General features: G+C 38.2%; 2 protein-coding genes across 2 annotated transcripts in view; both read left to right on the top strand.

Annotated features, from left to right (window-relative positions):
• Nucleotides 1-16,274, top strand: part of socs7 (suppressor of cytokine signaling 7) — an 85,323-nt gene that overhangs the window by 56,071 nt on the left and 12,978 nt on the right. The window lies entirely within an intron of this gene.
• Nucleotides 117-12,601, top strand: si:ch211-69b7.6 (neuroblast differentiation-associated protein AHNAK). The gene is made up of 6 exons (XM_017477592.3): nt 117-1,520; nt 1,710-1,828; nt 4,003-4,040; nt 4,249-4,348; nt 5,622-5,773; nt 5,961-12,601. The coding sequence occupies exons 3-6, from the start codon at nt 4,038-4,040 to the stop codon at nt 12,075-12,077; spliced, it is 6,372 nt and encodes a 2,123-aa protein (XP_017333081.1). The 5' UTR covers nt 117-1,520; nt 1,710-1,828; nt 4,003-4,037; the 3' UTR covers nt 12,078-12,601.

The raw sequence follows: 16,274 nt of genomic DNA, 5'->3' as shown, positions 1-16,274 counted from the left end.
ATATAAAAAATCAGGCTTCCATACTGAACTTTTGGTCATTCTTGGCCTATGCTTAAGGACAACTCGGTTTATTTCATGCCACAGAGTCTGAATCCTTTATAAGGAGCCTGTTGCTATTAATGTGGCATTTCCACACTAGTTTTCTAGTTAAGGACGTTTATTTTTTTTAGCTATCTCGTTCAGTAACTACGTTTACACGCACATCAAATACCGTTTAAGGTCAATATTCGTGCTACGGCCATATTCCGAATGCGATGTATGTTTATGTGAGTCCAGGCATAGGAATATCCCTGTATACAGGCTTGTTGTAAGTATGCCCGAGTTGCCATTCCTAAACACCTCTCTTAGCACCCACAGTTCCTTGCGGTTTGAGCATGCGCACATACAGTACTGCGCAACAGTTTGAGGCGCATGCAAAGAAATGCTTAGAGCAAAGATGCCTTGGAAAATAATGAAATGAAAGGTTTCTACATTCAAAAAATAATAAATACGGTAAAGAGCAGTGAAATGTAGTAAATGAAACAAAGTCAATATTTGGTGTGACAAAAATGTTTTTTTTTTTTAATAGTCTCAGGTAGAATGAGTGCAGTTTTATAAGGGAATGAGCTGTAAGTTTAATCGAGCATCTTACAGAACCAGACGTCATTATGGTTTTTCTTTGTTTTTTTTGTGTGTCTGAAAAGTGTCTCTTACCACTTAATACGCTACTTTCTTTACTGACATACAAACATTTCTATGTAACATTTTTAATTTTGTGCTGGAAAACTAATGTTTGGAAATATTCGTAAAATGACTCGATAATGTAGTGATGTCTCAGTGGTTAAAGGCTCTGGGTGACTGATCAGAAGGTCAGGAGTTCAAACCCCAGCACTGCTAAGCTACCACTGTTGGGCCCCTGAGCGAGGCCCTTAACCCTCGACTGCTCAGTTGTATAAATGAGACAAATGTAAGTCGCTCTGGATAAGGGCGTCAGCCAAGTGCCGTAAAAAAAAAAAACGTGTTCTGAATCAATGCAACACGTTTCTGATTAACGCAGACGTATTCCAGGGGTGGGAATCAGAATATTGTCTTGATCTGAATCGGGTAATCGACTCGACTCGGTACTAATTACAATATTGGCAGATTCCGATCAATATCACAATATTGACGTGCATGTAAGCGTAATGTTCATGAGTCAAATGTTCATTTACTTATTTTGTACGTTTTCATTTTGTTAACAGAAATTCGTTTTCACTTTTAATAAAGTCTCTTACTAGCTGCTTAATGACTTTCTGTATTTCCTTGTGATATCGTAAGTATATGCTGTAGGGTTGTTGTTTGTTTGGTTTTTTTGGTCCTCCTTAATGGCGCAGTATTTGTGTTCGCTGTGTGTGTGTCTAGATTGACAACAATCTGCATACTAGAAGGTGTGTCCGCTGCTAAATATTCATCCCCACCCAGATCAGCTGTGCTGCTTAATTGAATAGTAATGGGTGTTTCTCTGTGAAAGCTGAGCACCTGAGTCATATGAGAGGATACAGGTGTGGACGTGTTTTTTTTTTTTTCTCTCTCTGTCTCTCTCTTATGGAAATGTATTCTTATAAGGTTTTTTTTTTTCTTGGATGGAAAGTCATGAGAAGGAATTTGCGGGCTTGGCAGGGTGTCCAAATCTGTGTGATGGAGGTTTAACCTGTTTGTTTGGCTGCCTTAACGTTGCCTCTCTTAAACAGCGAACGGATAGAGGACGTAAACATAGTCGTACCGCTCCGTCTGTGGTGGCGTATCAACATGTGAAGTTGACGCATCCAGCTCTGAAAGGAAGCTCAACACAGTCTTAATACAAGCTGAGGTAAGACTTATAACTTACATAAGAGACATCTGTGCTCTAAATAGACCTTCTTGATTAATTACGTCATATTACTAAGTGGTCAAGTATGACTAATGGACTATTATAGCAAAGTGTACTTCTGTGTGTGCGTTTGAATTGAAATTAATACTCTGGATCAGATCTAGTCTTGGAAATCAAACCTCGGAGTGGAAAATGATAAAGAGGCAGCCAGGAATCTAGCATGGATGCTGATTAAAATTCTCATGGATGTTCAATGCATGCCTAGACAGAAGCCTTGTAAAATGTGTAAACAATTCATTTTCTCATCAAGCTTAAAAAAAAAAAAATACTATTATAATATACACACTGTGAGATACTGTTAATGTCTTGCTATCTTACCGTATATTGATACCGGAATTAATAGTATATAGAGATAATATCCAGAGAAGGCAAAGTTCATATATAAAGTATGTCAATCCGTAGAGTATCCCAACAGCACCTTTTGCCTCTCCGTAGTTTTTGAAGCCAGAGGGTGTGGTTCAGTACACAACCTCCTTTGTTCTGGTCAAACCCGTTTCCTGAACCACAAGACAAATACCTTCAGGTTTCGGGTTTGTGTTTTGCCCTCACTCTGTCGTCCCTGCGTGATCATCCTGAAAGAATGCAGGGCGATCAGAAGATCCACATAGAAACTCGTTCTTCAAATGTTTCAGATTATAAAAATGGACCTGATGTACGGTACTGTGCAAAAGTTTAAAGCGCACGCAAAGAGATGCTGTAGAGCAACGATGCCTTCAAATATAATGAAAAGTTAAATGTTTCTACATTTAAAAAAATACTATAAAGAGCAGGTAAATGAAACCAAGGCTATATTTGGTGTGATGACCATTTGCTTGGAAAAAATAAATAAATAAAGTCATCTCAGGTAGAATGAGTGCAGTTTTGTAAGGAAATGAGCGGTAAGTTTTATCGAGCATCTTAGAATCAGACACGGTTCTTCCGGAGACTTTGACTGTCGGGGTCGCTTCTTATTTCTGCAGCAAAATCCAGAAATTCATTAGGTTTGTTTTTTTGTTTTTTTTGTCTGAAGAGTGTCTCTTACCTCTTAATACACCACTTTCTTTACTGACGTACAAACATTTTTCTGTAACATTTCAATATTGTGCTGGAAATATAATGTTTGGGAATCTAAAATGTTTATTATTTTTTTTTTGTGTACTGACTCGATCATAAAATAAAAATCTACAACAAAGTACTAAAACTAGGGTGGCGAAAACTTTTGCACAGTGCTGTATCTCCTTTCAGTGTTTTTTCTGAATAAGGTGTTTAAACGCAACACGTTTCTGATTAAAGCAGACGTTTTCCACTAGGGTGCGTAAAACGTTTGCACAGCACTGTACGTTTTTCCGTACGTTCTTTCCCCTGTGTTTATTTTTGTACCGTCTACGTCGAGCTGTTGTAGTTAACGGAGTTAATACACTAGTCATATATCTCGCTACGTTCTAACTGGCCGCGAATTAGTTTCAGCGCTGGAACGAGGTGTAATTCATACGAGCGGCACAATAAGACCATTATATAAACAAAATCCTTCCACTTTCACTGCTCATCTAGTTCTGGTTTCTGTAGCTAATTCTAGTGGCAAAGTAACAGAGATCTGGAGAAATATAAATGTATCGCAGTACGCAGTTAAATAGCTGTAATTCTATTGGACGATAACGATCAGCTGACTAGTAAAAAAAAAAAAACAACACAATCTGCGCAAATTAAGTGCACGCATTTCCTAATAGGAACAACACAAAAATATGTTATTACTTTAAAAATAATGACAGACCTGATGATTAAGGGTGTGTATGGTTTTTTTTTTTTTTTTTTTTTCGTGTTTGGGAAACACTGATTGACACTGCGTGTTGATTGGTTAAAAAATGATTTTGGGAATTTAATGAAATCACACCCTAATTCTCAAGTTAAACAACCTGCTGCTGACCACAAGAGGTGACGCTTTGATTTCCATTTAAATAGAATTTCTTTTATGCTTCATCAATGATTTTTGTTTGTTTTTGTTTTCTTTCTATCTTTGTTTGTCTGTTTTGGGTTCTCACATTGAACTGGAAGCTAATATAATATAATTAATATATTTATGAAGAAGTACTAAAATATTGGAATAACTGATTGACTTTGCTCTTTCTCCTTTACAGGCTTAGACCTTGCTTCTTTTGTTTTAAAAAGAAAAATGGTATGTATGTATTATTATTCTTATTATGTGCTTAATCATATTAGAATGTTTCTTATTGATTATATACCCAGTGATGTTAGAATGGAAAATTCCACCAAAAAAAAAAAAAAGTGGTGCTTTTTAAAAAAAAAATTGTTTTAGTAAATAAGCTAATAATAAAAAAAAATGTTGTAAGAATACCTTGTAAGTCTGTATTTAATTTCTTCAGACTAACCATCGAAGGAGCCTGTCTGAAAGCCTTGTGCTTGAGGATAATGACAAAAGATATCTGCATGTCTCTGGAATCAACCGTGAGGAATGTCATGATGGTAAATAAAGATACTGTAATAAATTAGCTATGTAAATTTAGATATCTTTACAATCCACACTACCTTTAATCAGCTAGACCTACCATATAAGTACACACCTGGTCAATTTATCAGATACACCTACCATATTGGGCACTTTGTAGGTATTTAATTAATCACTGTCCTCTAACTATTGCTAGTCAGGGTCACATTATACCCTGTCCGTCAGTGGGAAGGGGCCATTTAGGATCAATGCTGACCATATGCAGGCATGTGTAAAAAATAAGTACACCCCATGGAAATTGTTGGCTTTTTTTTGGAAATTGTTGACATATTTGGACAAGCAAACATTTGACCATCTTTGAAACAGGGCCTATTAATAAAGCTGATGTACTTGAACAAAACTTCAAGGAAACTTTGCTTTTGAAATCATTTATTCAACGGAAATATCAATAGATGTGAGATTCTTCTGTGGACAAATTAAGTACACCCTTGGCCTCAGATGCTAGTATTGCTTGTAAGCATTTTGCATAATTGTCCACCAGTCTCTGACATCGGCTTGCTGGAATTTTTTACCACTCTTCCATGCAAGATGTTTGAGGGTTTTCTTGCATGTTCTGCCCGTTTCACACATTTCACACAATCCCCCCACAACATTTCAATGGGATGCAAAGCTTTGCTTTGTCTAGGCCATTCCATAACCCATAACCTTGAGCCATTCCTTGGTGGATTTGTTAGTGTGCTTAGGACCATTGTCCTGTTGAAAAGGTCCACTTTTGGTTCAACTTCGATTTTTGAACAGGTGGCCTCACGTTATCTTCAAGCACTCTTTGATATGATGCAGAATTCATAGTTGAATCAATGAATGCAAGCTGCCCAGTCTCTGAGGCAGCGAAGCAACCCCGAACCATAACATTTCCACCACCGTGCTTCACAGTTGGTATGAGGTGCTTCTCCTGAAAAGCTGTCTTTGGATGTCTGCTGTTACTGTGGCCAAACAACTCTATCTTTGATTCGTCTGTCCAGAGAACATTATTTCAAAAGGCTCGGTCTTTACCTATATGCTAGTTGGCAAACTGTAGTCTTGCAAAGGCTTTTGGAGCTGACAAAAGGGACGGGATCTACTAAGTAATTTCATGCCTAAATTGTGCACTTATACTGTATGGTAAGTGTATCAGATGAAAAGTATAGGTACAAGGCAGGTGTGCTTAATAAACTGAGTGTAGATATACCTACAATGAAAGAACTTGATTTAATTAATATGTATACAAGTGTTAAGTTGTTCCCATTACAGGAGATGAAACTGTTGGTGCCAAGAATGAAATCATTGACATACTGCAACTAACTGAACCATACAATGACAAGATTCAAGTGCTGTCAAAGCCACACATGAGATCCAGTAAAAGCTTGGGAAATTTGGATAACAGAATCAAAGCTCCAGATGAGGTGCGTTTCAACTGTAATTCACATTGCTGTATTTTAAAGCAAGTGCTAACAAAGCAATATGTAACATACAGCGAGAGCTTGGGACATTTTGTGCAACAGAAAGTGCCAGATAAGCATGTGGTAAATGCATTTGACATACATACTAAATGAAGTAATTTAAAAAATAATTGTTCAAATATTTCCGCAGCTACGTATGGATACTTACAACAGGCTTTTCAATACCAAAGTCAAGAGGTTTATCAAAGGAAACCCACAAGGAAAAAGTCAAGATGTTGTCAGACCTAATATTGATGTTAAAGGTGACTTCACAGAGCCAGAATTTGGTTTGTCATCTCCCAAAATGGATGCACGTTATAGTCGTTCTGACGTTTACATTAAAGGGCTAACAAATGACCTCAATCACGAAACTGGACTTCCAGCTCCAAATGTGGACTTATCATCAGGCAACGTGAACACGCCCAGGTTTAAAATGCCAGATTTTGGACTGTCAGCACATAAAATAAGGGCACCTGACACTGATCTCTCACATCCTAAGATTAAGGGAGAACTCAACTCACGAGACATCACAACCCCAGATCTCAATGCACACACTCTAGATAGACACAAGCCACATTTAAATTTTGAAGTTCCGTATGATGATATTGATGTATCTGGATTCAGCAGTGACATTAAGGCTCCCTCAGGAAAACTCAAAATGCCAAAATTTGGAGTATCAGGACATTTGCCCAAAGGAGGGGCTGATGAACAAGACATTAAGGTGACTCTCCCAGAAGCTGATTTGAAGGCACCGAAACTGAATGTGAATTCCCCTGATATTGACATTGATAATCATACAGGAGAATTCAAAATGCCAAAATTTAACCTTCCACGTTTGGAAGGACCTGACACTGATGTGAAAGGAGATTTAGAAAGGCCTAATTTGCGTTGGTCTTCTCATAGATTTGATGCAGATGTTGATGTTCCTGACATTGATGGACCCAAAGCAGACATGACACTTCCAGATATGGACCTACCATCTGGTAAATCAAAAATGCCCAAATTCAAGATGCCTGATTTTGGACACTCAAAATCCAGTGTAAAGACCCCCGAGATGGATCTCTCTCTGCCTAAGATGAAAGGACAGATAAACTCACCAAATCTGACAGCACCAGAGTTTGATATTGATGTTCCAAAAGGTAAAATTAATGGACCAAATCTTAAAGAACCAAAGCTTGATATAAAGTCACCTGAATTTAACATCGATGCTCCCTCGGGGAAACTGAAAATGCCAAATCTCAAAGTCCCAACGTTTAAGGGAGATATGGGTTCACCAGACATGAATTTGGCTTTCCCTGAAGCAGATGTGAATGGGCCAAAACTGAATGTGAATTCCCCTGATATTGGCATTGATGGTTCTACAGGAAAAATCAAAATGCCCAAAATGAAGACACCTAAATTTAGCCTTCCTGGTTTTAAAGGACGTGACATTGATGTAACAGGAGACTTAGAAAGGCCTGATTTGAGTTGGTCCTCTCCTAAATTTGATGCAGATGTTGGTGTTCCAGACATTGACATTGATGGACCCAAAGCAGACATGACACTTCCAAATATGGACCTACCTTCCAGTAAATCAAAAATGCCCAAATTCAAGATGCCTGATTTTGGACACTCAAAATCTAGTGTAAAGACCCCCGAGATGGATCTCTCTCTGCCTAAGATGAAAGGACAGATAAACTCACCAAATCTCACAGCACCAGAGTTCGATACTGATGTCCCAATAGGTAAAATCAAAGGGCCAACAATTAAAGAACCAAAGCTTGATATAAAGTCACCTGAGTTCAACATTGATGCTCCTTCAGGGAAACTGAAAATGCCAAATCTCAAAGGCCCCAACATTAAGGGAGATATGGGTTCACCAGACATGAATTTGGCTTTCCCCGAAGCAGATGTGAATGGGCCAAAACTGAATGTGAATTCCCCTGATATTGGCATTGATGGTTCTACAGGAAAAATCAAAATGCCCAAAATGAAAACACCTAAATTTAGCCTGTCTGGTTTTAAAGGACGTGACATTGATGTAACAGGAGACTTAAAAAGGCCTGATTTGAGTTGGTCCTCTCCTAAAATTGATGCAGATGTTGATGTTCCAGACATTGACATTGATGGACCCAAAGCAGACTTTAAAGACATGACACTTCCAGATATGGACCTACCGTCTGGTAAATCAAAAATGCCCAAATTCAAGATGCCTGATTTTGGACACTCAAAATCCAGTGTAAAGACCCCCGAGATGGATCTCTCTCTGCCTAAGATGAAAGGACAGATAAACTCACCAAATCTGACAGCACCAGAGTTCGATATTGATGTTCCAAAAGGTAAAATTAAAGGACCAAATCTTAAAGAACCAAAGCTTGATATAAACTCACCTGGATTTAACATCGATGCTCCTTCAGGGAAACTGAAAATGCCAAATTTCAAAGGCCCCAACATTAAGGGAGATATGGGTTCACCAGACATGAATTTGGCTTTCCCTGAAGCAGACGTGAAAGGACCAAAACTAGATGTGAAATCCCCCAATGTTGACATTGATAGTCCTACAGGAAAAATCAAAATGCCTAAAATGAAGACACCCAAATTTAGTATTCCTGGATTTAAAGGACCAGACCTTGATGTCAAAGGAGACTTGAAAGGGCCAGATTTGAATTTGTCCCTACCATCAGGTAACATTGATGCTCCTTCAGGAAAACTGAAAATGCCAAATTTCAAAGGCCCCACATTTAAGGGAGATATGGGTTCACCAGACATGAATTTGGCTTTCCCTGATGCAAATTTGAAAGGGCCAAAACTAGATGTGAATTCCCCTGATATTGATATTGATGGTCCTACAGGAAAAATAAAAACGCCTAAAATGAAAACACCCAAATTCAGCATTCCTGGTTTTAGAGGGCCTGACCTTGATGTTAAAGGAGGCTTGAAAGGCCCAGATTTGAGCATGTCCTCTCCTAAATTTGATGCAGATGTTTCTGGTCCTGACTTTGACATTGATGGACCCAAAGCTAATGTTAATGGTGTGACACTTCCAGACATGCATGTACCATCAGGTAAAACAAAAATGCCCAAATTTAGGTTGCCTGGTTTTGGACTCTCGGGACCAAAAATAAAGGCACCTGAGGTAGATCACTCGCTTCCTAAAATGAAAGGAGAGATAAACTCACCAAACCTATCTGTACCAGAGTTAGATGTAAATGTCCCAACAGGTAAAATCAAAGGACCAACTCTTAAAGAACCAAAGGTTGATATCAAGTCACCGGACTTCAACATCAATGCTCCATCAGGAAAAATTAAAATGCCAAATCTCAAAGGCCCCAACATTAAGGGAGATATAAATTCACCAGACATGAATTTGGCTTTCCCTGAAGGAGATGTGAAAGGGCCAAACCTATATATGAATTCCCCTGATCTTGACATTGATGGTCCTACAGGAAAAATCAAAATGCCTAAAACGAAAACGCCCAAATTTAGCTTTGCAGGTTTTAAAGGACCTGACACTGATGTTAAAGGAGGCTTGAAAGGCCCAGATTTGAGCATGTCCTCACCTGAATTTGATGCAGATTTTACTGGTCCTGACATTAATGGACCCAAAGCTAATGTTAATGGTGTGACACTTCCAGACATGCATGTACCATCAGGTAAAACCAAAAAACCCAAATTTAGGTTGGCTGATTTTGGACTCTCAGGACCAAAAATAAAGGCACCTGAGGTAGATCACTCGCTTCCTAAAATGAAAGGAGAGATAAACTCACCAAACCTCTCTGTACCAGAGTTAGATGTCGATGTCCCAACAGGTAAAATCAAAGGACCAACTCTTAAAGAACCAAAGGTTGATATCAGGTCACCGGACTTCAACATCAATGCTCCATCAGGAAAACTGAAAATGCCAAATCTCAAAGGCCCCACACTTAAGGGAGATATGGGTTCACCAGACATGAATTTGGCTTTCCCTGATGCAAATTTGAAAGGGCCAAAACTAGATGTGAATTCCCCTGATATTGACATTGATGGTCCTACAGGAAAATTCAAAATGCCTAAAACGAAAACACCCAAATTCAGCATTCATGGTTTTAAAGGGCCTGACCTTGATGTTAAAGGAGGCTTGAAAAGCCCAGATTTGAGCATGTCCTCTCCTAAATTTGATGCAGATGTTTCTGGTCCTGACTTTGACATTGATGGACCCAAAGCTAATGTTAATGGTGTGACACTTCCAGACATGCATGTACCATCAGGTAAAACAAAAAAGCCCAAATTTAGGTTGCCTGGTTTTGGACTCTCGGGACCAAAAATAAAGGCACCTGAGGTGGACCTCTCGCTTCCTAAAGTAAATGGAGAGATAAACTCACCAAACTTCTCTGTCCCAGAGTTAGATGTAAATGTCCCAACAGGTAAAATCAAAGGACCAACTCTTAAAGAACCAAAGGTTGATATCAAGTCACCGGACTTCAACATCAATGCTCCATCAGGAAAACTGAAAATGCCAAATCTCAAAGGCCCCAACATTAAGGGAGATATAAATTCACCAGACATGAATTTGGCTTTCCCTGAAGGAGATGTGAAAGGGCCAAACCTATATATGAATTCCCCTGATCTTGACATTGATGGTCCTACAGGAAAAATCAAAATGCCTAAAACGAAAACGCCCAAATTTAGCTTTGTAGGTTTTAAAGGACCTGACACTGATGTTAAAGGAGGCTTGAAAGGCCCAGATTTGAGCATGTCCTCACCTAAATTTGATGCAGATATTACTGGTCCTGACATTAATGGACCCAAAGCTAATGTTAATGGTGTGACACTTCCAGACATGCATGTACCATCAGGTAAAACCAAAAAACCCAAATTTAGGTTGGCTGATTTTGGACTCTCGGGACCAAAAATAAAGGCACCTGAGGTGGACCTCTCACTTCCTAAAATGAAAGGAGAGATAAACTCACCAAACCTCTCTGTCCCAGAGTTAGATGTCGACGTCCCAACAGGTAAAATTAAAATACCAACTCTTAAAGAACCAAAGGTTGATATCAGGGCACCTGAATTTTCTTCAGGAAAACTGAAAATGCCCAGTTTCAAACCCTCTAACATTAAGGGAGAAATAGATTCACCAGACATGAATTTGGCTTACCCTGAAGCAGATATAAAAGGGGCAAAGCTAGATGTGAACTCCCCTTATATTGACACTGATAGTCCCACAGGAAAAATCAAAATGCCCAAAGTGAACACACCAAAATTTAGCCTTCCAAGTTTTAAAGGACATGAGACTGATATCCAAGGAGACTTGGAAGGGCCAGATTTACCCTTGACATCCAAAAAATTGAATGCAGTAATTGGTGCTCCTGATATTGACATTGATGCACGAAAACCTACATTTCCAGACATGGATTTAAAAATGCCTGGACTTAAGATGCCCAAATTAAGATCATCAGATCCTAAATTAGTGGCACCTGAGATGGATGCATCACTTCCTAAGATTAAGGGAGACAATTCAGCTGACTTTAATATCAAAGGCTATAAACCACACATTTCCTCCCCTGAGTATGATGAATATATCCCTACAGGTAACATTAAAATGACCACTCCAAATGTTGATCTCAAAGGTCCTGACATAGATAATGATATGACCTCAGGAAAACTGAAAATGCCCAAATTTGGACTTTCAAGTAAGATGCCAAAACATAAGGGGCAAATTGATGGCCAAGACATTAAGGTACCTCTTCCTGAAGCTGAGTTGAAGAGTCCCAGACTGGATTTGACATCTCCAGATATCGACATTGATGGCCCAGCAACACCAACATTTAGCATCCCTGGATTTAAAGAGCGTGGTATTGATTATAAAGGTACCTGGGAGACGCCAGTAGACGTGAAATATCCTGAAATTGGCACTGATGGTCTGGAGAGTAAATTCAAATTACCAAAACTCACAACACCAAAATATGATATTCAAGGATTTAACGACGCTGATATAAAAGCACCATATTCAAACGTATCTGCAATGGATTCTGAGTTTGGGATTCCTGACTATGTCACAACTGATCTTAAAGGTCTCAAAACAGACCTTACACTTCCAGACGTTGACTTGCCATCAGGCAAAGTAAACTTGCCTGGCAGTGGCCCAAATGATCATTACAAATCTGACATAAAATATCACCAGGGAAGAGATACATCACATGGCAGTATTAAAATTAAAAACGGCTTGGAGTCTTTGGTATCAGGCATGGAACTTGAAGTACCAAAACAATCCTTAAAGGGGTCAGTGTTTAAAAAGCGAACACTACTATGATGGGATGGATTTTCATATTGATGGTGATCTATTTTTTTTTTTTTTTAACCACAGAAAGACAGGTCTTTCAAAAATAATTAATTTCATGTACGTTGTGAAGAATATATCAGGGTTATATTAATATTCACGTGTAAATATTTGAACAAAAACATATCACAAATATTCACAAAAAAACATTATATACTATCTTTTGTTACAACCTGTGTATGTATATACATTTTGTATGCTTGCTTTGTACCGCTAGCACTTAAAATAGAACCTTACACATTCTTGCACTAGTACACTGGGAAAGTGTCGAATTTTTGTGGGATTTAATGACGATTACAATGCATTTGAATGTTTTCGACATTGTAATATATTATTGTTACCACTGTTAAATGAAGTTTAAATGTGCAAAACCTTCTTTGGTGTAAAGCTAAAATTCATGTCAAACACATGACAGTGAAGATGTATTAGTAATTTGTGCTTTTTTGGGGTATTTTAAAACGGATGTAAAATAAATGTTTACAAAATTATTAGTCAAACCCTGCGTTATTCTACTTCTGTTTAAAAAAAAAAAAAAAAAAAAAAAAAGAAAAAAAAGGAGGGAGTGGGGGGAGAACAAAAACAGGTTATAGGGAGGTATACTGGGAAATCAAGTCAATTGGGACCGTATACCTTAGCAAATATATGATGCATATATGCAGAAGATGTGCTACCGTAACAAAATCAACATAATGTTATTTCAAATCATGCAAATAGTGTATATTTATAATTGAATGATTCTCAAGAAGCCCCAAATTACCAAGCATGGATACTTAGCTTTTTTGATGGGTCTGTTTCACTCCTCCAAACCTCTAGGGGTGGTGTTATAACATGTGGACATCCTCTAGCATGCATGATGCACACCCTCTAGAGAACTCCCACAGTCATGCAATGACAGTAATATAACACTTATGAGTACTAGAGATGCATCAGTCCTGATACTTATATTTACTCATAAATATGCCCCAATACCAACTAGGTTCCATAATTCTAGTGTGTGTTGTCATGCTAATGAACAGATGACATGAAATGACCGCAATCCAGATGTATTTCACAATTAATGATGGCAATTAATGCAGACTGTGCACGACTTTCCTGAGAGGTGGCATGGTTGTCCATGGGGATTGTGATAGCTCTTGAACAAGACTTATTCCATTCATTTTAAAACATTAAATAGTTCATCTCTGGAAATGTGGATTCACCTACTCATAATTGATATCTGAATACTGGAGTTACAGATTAAAATCACCATGCACTGTTACTCTTTCTCCTGTCAGTGGTGAAAACTGAAAGCCAGCTGAGGTGCATTGGTGTGGATTGACTGATGTCTTGTTGCTGCACTTATACAGTAGGTTACTCATTTTGGGTTCGGTATCGGTATAGACGAGTACCAAAAGCGTGTACGTGTACTCATACTAGGTCTGAAAAAATGGTATTTATCCATAAATGCACCATCACTTTGGCTCCTTTTACTCTACTTGCATCTTGGAGCTATCTGAGAAACAGCTTCTGAGAAACTGGCCTCCAAAGCTCGCGATAGACTACCATCACCTCCTAATCCCCCATCATTTCTTCAGACACAGCAAGATTTACTAAGCTGGGTTCTACTGTTAGCGTGCTAGTTAGTAATCATCACTCACATGCTATCTACAGGTTAGCTAGGAACTGATCTGTTCCTGATGCTGGCTTCTGTACTTATAGTATATATTAAAATACTGTCACGGCATGGTGACCAGAGGTGTTTCAGGTGTTAAAACATAAAACATTTTTACATAAAACACAATTAACAAACCACCATTAACTACCATTTTCTACTGTAATTTTTACTTACTCAGTTCATATTGAGTTTTAGAAAAGATGGACCTGAATACCATAGATTTTCTTTAAAAAAAACACACAAACATTTAATTGTTTTTGTTTTAAGAAATAAAGTGTAGAAAGTTACTCAGGTCAACATCTTCATATGCAGTAATTGTCATCTACTGTGTTCTTACAATATTATATTTTACTGATGAATTTGGAGAAGGTTTTTATTTTCCAGATCCTGTTGTTGAAATATAATTTATTTATTCCATGAAAAACTATGCCACAAATACATGTTGATTTTACATGTCATTGAGGATGAAAATTAAGGCCTAAACCAATGAAAATGTCCCGAATTCCCAAATGTTTTGACAAAAAAGCTAAGTCATGCTTCTTTAGAATGACATACTGTAAACATTTTTCCTTCACACACACACAGTCAACACCTTGAGGATTTAAAAAAATGTATCGTTTTATATTGAGCATGTATCGAACATTTTGTTTTATTAATAGCAGAGATGCTTAGATGTTGGGGAAATGCAACTCCTGTTAAAATATATTTTAGTTCACCCCTATAATTCTTGATGTCCGTGTTTCTTACTGGAAAAATTGCAAATGATCCACCTTTTAAACGTTTTCAAAGCATCAGGATTGGGATACTGGTATTAGTATTAGATCTAAAAGAAAATTAGTGGTAAGTCTACTGTCCATTGCGGTCTAAAACTCGTATCTCCGCATGCATGATGTGCACAGTTTACATCTCGACACCCTCCATAGTGGTCCAAAATATCGAAATGATATATGAGAAATTCTCTTGCAATTTTTAGGACCAGTCACAGCAAGTGAATGTGTTGAGAGGAAGTCCATCCATCCATCTTCTACCGCTTACTCCTTTTCAGGGTCATGGGGGAACATGGAGTCTATCCCAGGGAGCATCGGGCACAAGGCGGGGTACACCCTGGACAGGGTGCCAGTCCATCGCAGGGCACACAATCACACACACATTCACACACCCATTCATACACTACGGACTTGAGAGCAAAGTATTTGTGTTATATATTGTTACAAACAAACATTATGAAAATTGATTACCAAGTTTAAATCATACACATCATCACTTTCATGCTCTCTACAGGTTAGCTAGGAACTGATCTGTTGCTCAGTACAGGACTCACCCCTTAGTCCATCCAGCTATATCATTCTGGTGAGGTCTTAAGACACTGCCTGACCGATGGCACATACAGGCAATTCACTAACAATTTTGCTGCTTGCATTGGAGTGATCACTGTAGATCCCTTTGTGAAAATGCTGATGGATGGTGCCAGGTGTGGTTGACACAATCTGCGGTGAAGGACAATAAAATATACAATAAACCCTGAGAAACCTACCTTACATAGTAAGGTCATTCTTTCAGCCTGTGCCCAAAGTTTATGTTTAAATCATACACACTGTCTTTGTATGTAATATTGGGATCCCTCCCAAATGTTCGCTTTTACACCCTTGCACACTAGATTACTGGCACACCTTGACGATGTCACCAATGTACGGACCTGGAGGAGGAGTAAAGGGCGTAACGTCCCATTTGAGCCAAGGCCGTTAAAACATTAAAGAGACGCCACCATATTTAACCGTGGGCATGAGGTACTTTCCCATATGGCTACCTCTCTGTGAGCACCAAAAACAGGACTCTACGGTAACAATTTCTCACTTGTACTCCTAATTAGAAAAATGTAGGAGCACGGTTGAAGTTTAGTTTGTTTTTTTTTTGTTTTTTAGAGATGGTAACATTAATGTGCCACAATATAACACACAAGTAGGCATGAAAAAACTTTAGCTTGTCATTTATGACAGAATTTAGGAAGATAGTGTGAGCCATGACACGGTAATTTACCTTCTGATAAAGTAAATTTCATATTTTCAGTTAAGTTTGCAGGCTGTATGCAAAAAAACAACATCAACTGTTAACCTTTTCCACCCCTTGGAAACAAATACAATAAACCTCAATGTTCAGTGTCTGAAGTCTGCTCCTCTTAAATATATTTAAATCTACACTATTAGACATTTCTCCACTGTCATGGTTCTGGGCTGGAGTCAGTTCTCGAACCGCTCTGTGTATATTGTGTATATATCTGAATAATCTCATATAGGATGTGATTGGGTGAGTTAATTTACCCGTCAGATGCAAAGAGCTTTAGTTTAATGGTGTTCATTACGGATGCTCCGATCAGGATTTTTATGACCGATACCAATCCAGATACCAATCTTTTTTGTTTAAGCTTTAATCAGGAGGTCTGTCATAAACAGTTAAATGTAAGCTCTCTGCTCATGGTCACTGTTAATTTAGTTAAAATAATAGCAATGAGAAATACT

The sequence above is a fragment of the Ictalurus punctatus genome, chromosome 10 (assembly GCF_001660625.3).
Source record: "Ictalurus punctatus breed USDA103 chromosome 10, Coco_2.0, whole genome shotgun sequence".
NCBI lineage: Eukaryota > Metazoa > Chordata > Actinopteri > Siluriformes > Ictaluridae > Ictalurus > Ictalurus punctatus.
The sequence above is the reverse complement of the archived record's forward strand: the minus strand, read 5'-3'. Positions and strand labels throughout refer to the sequence as shown.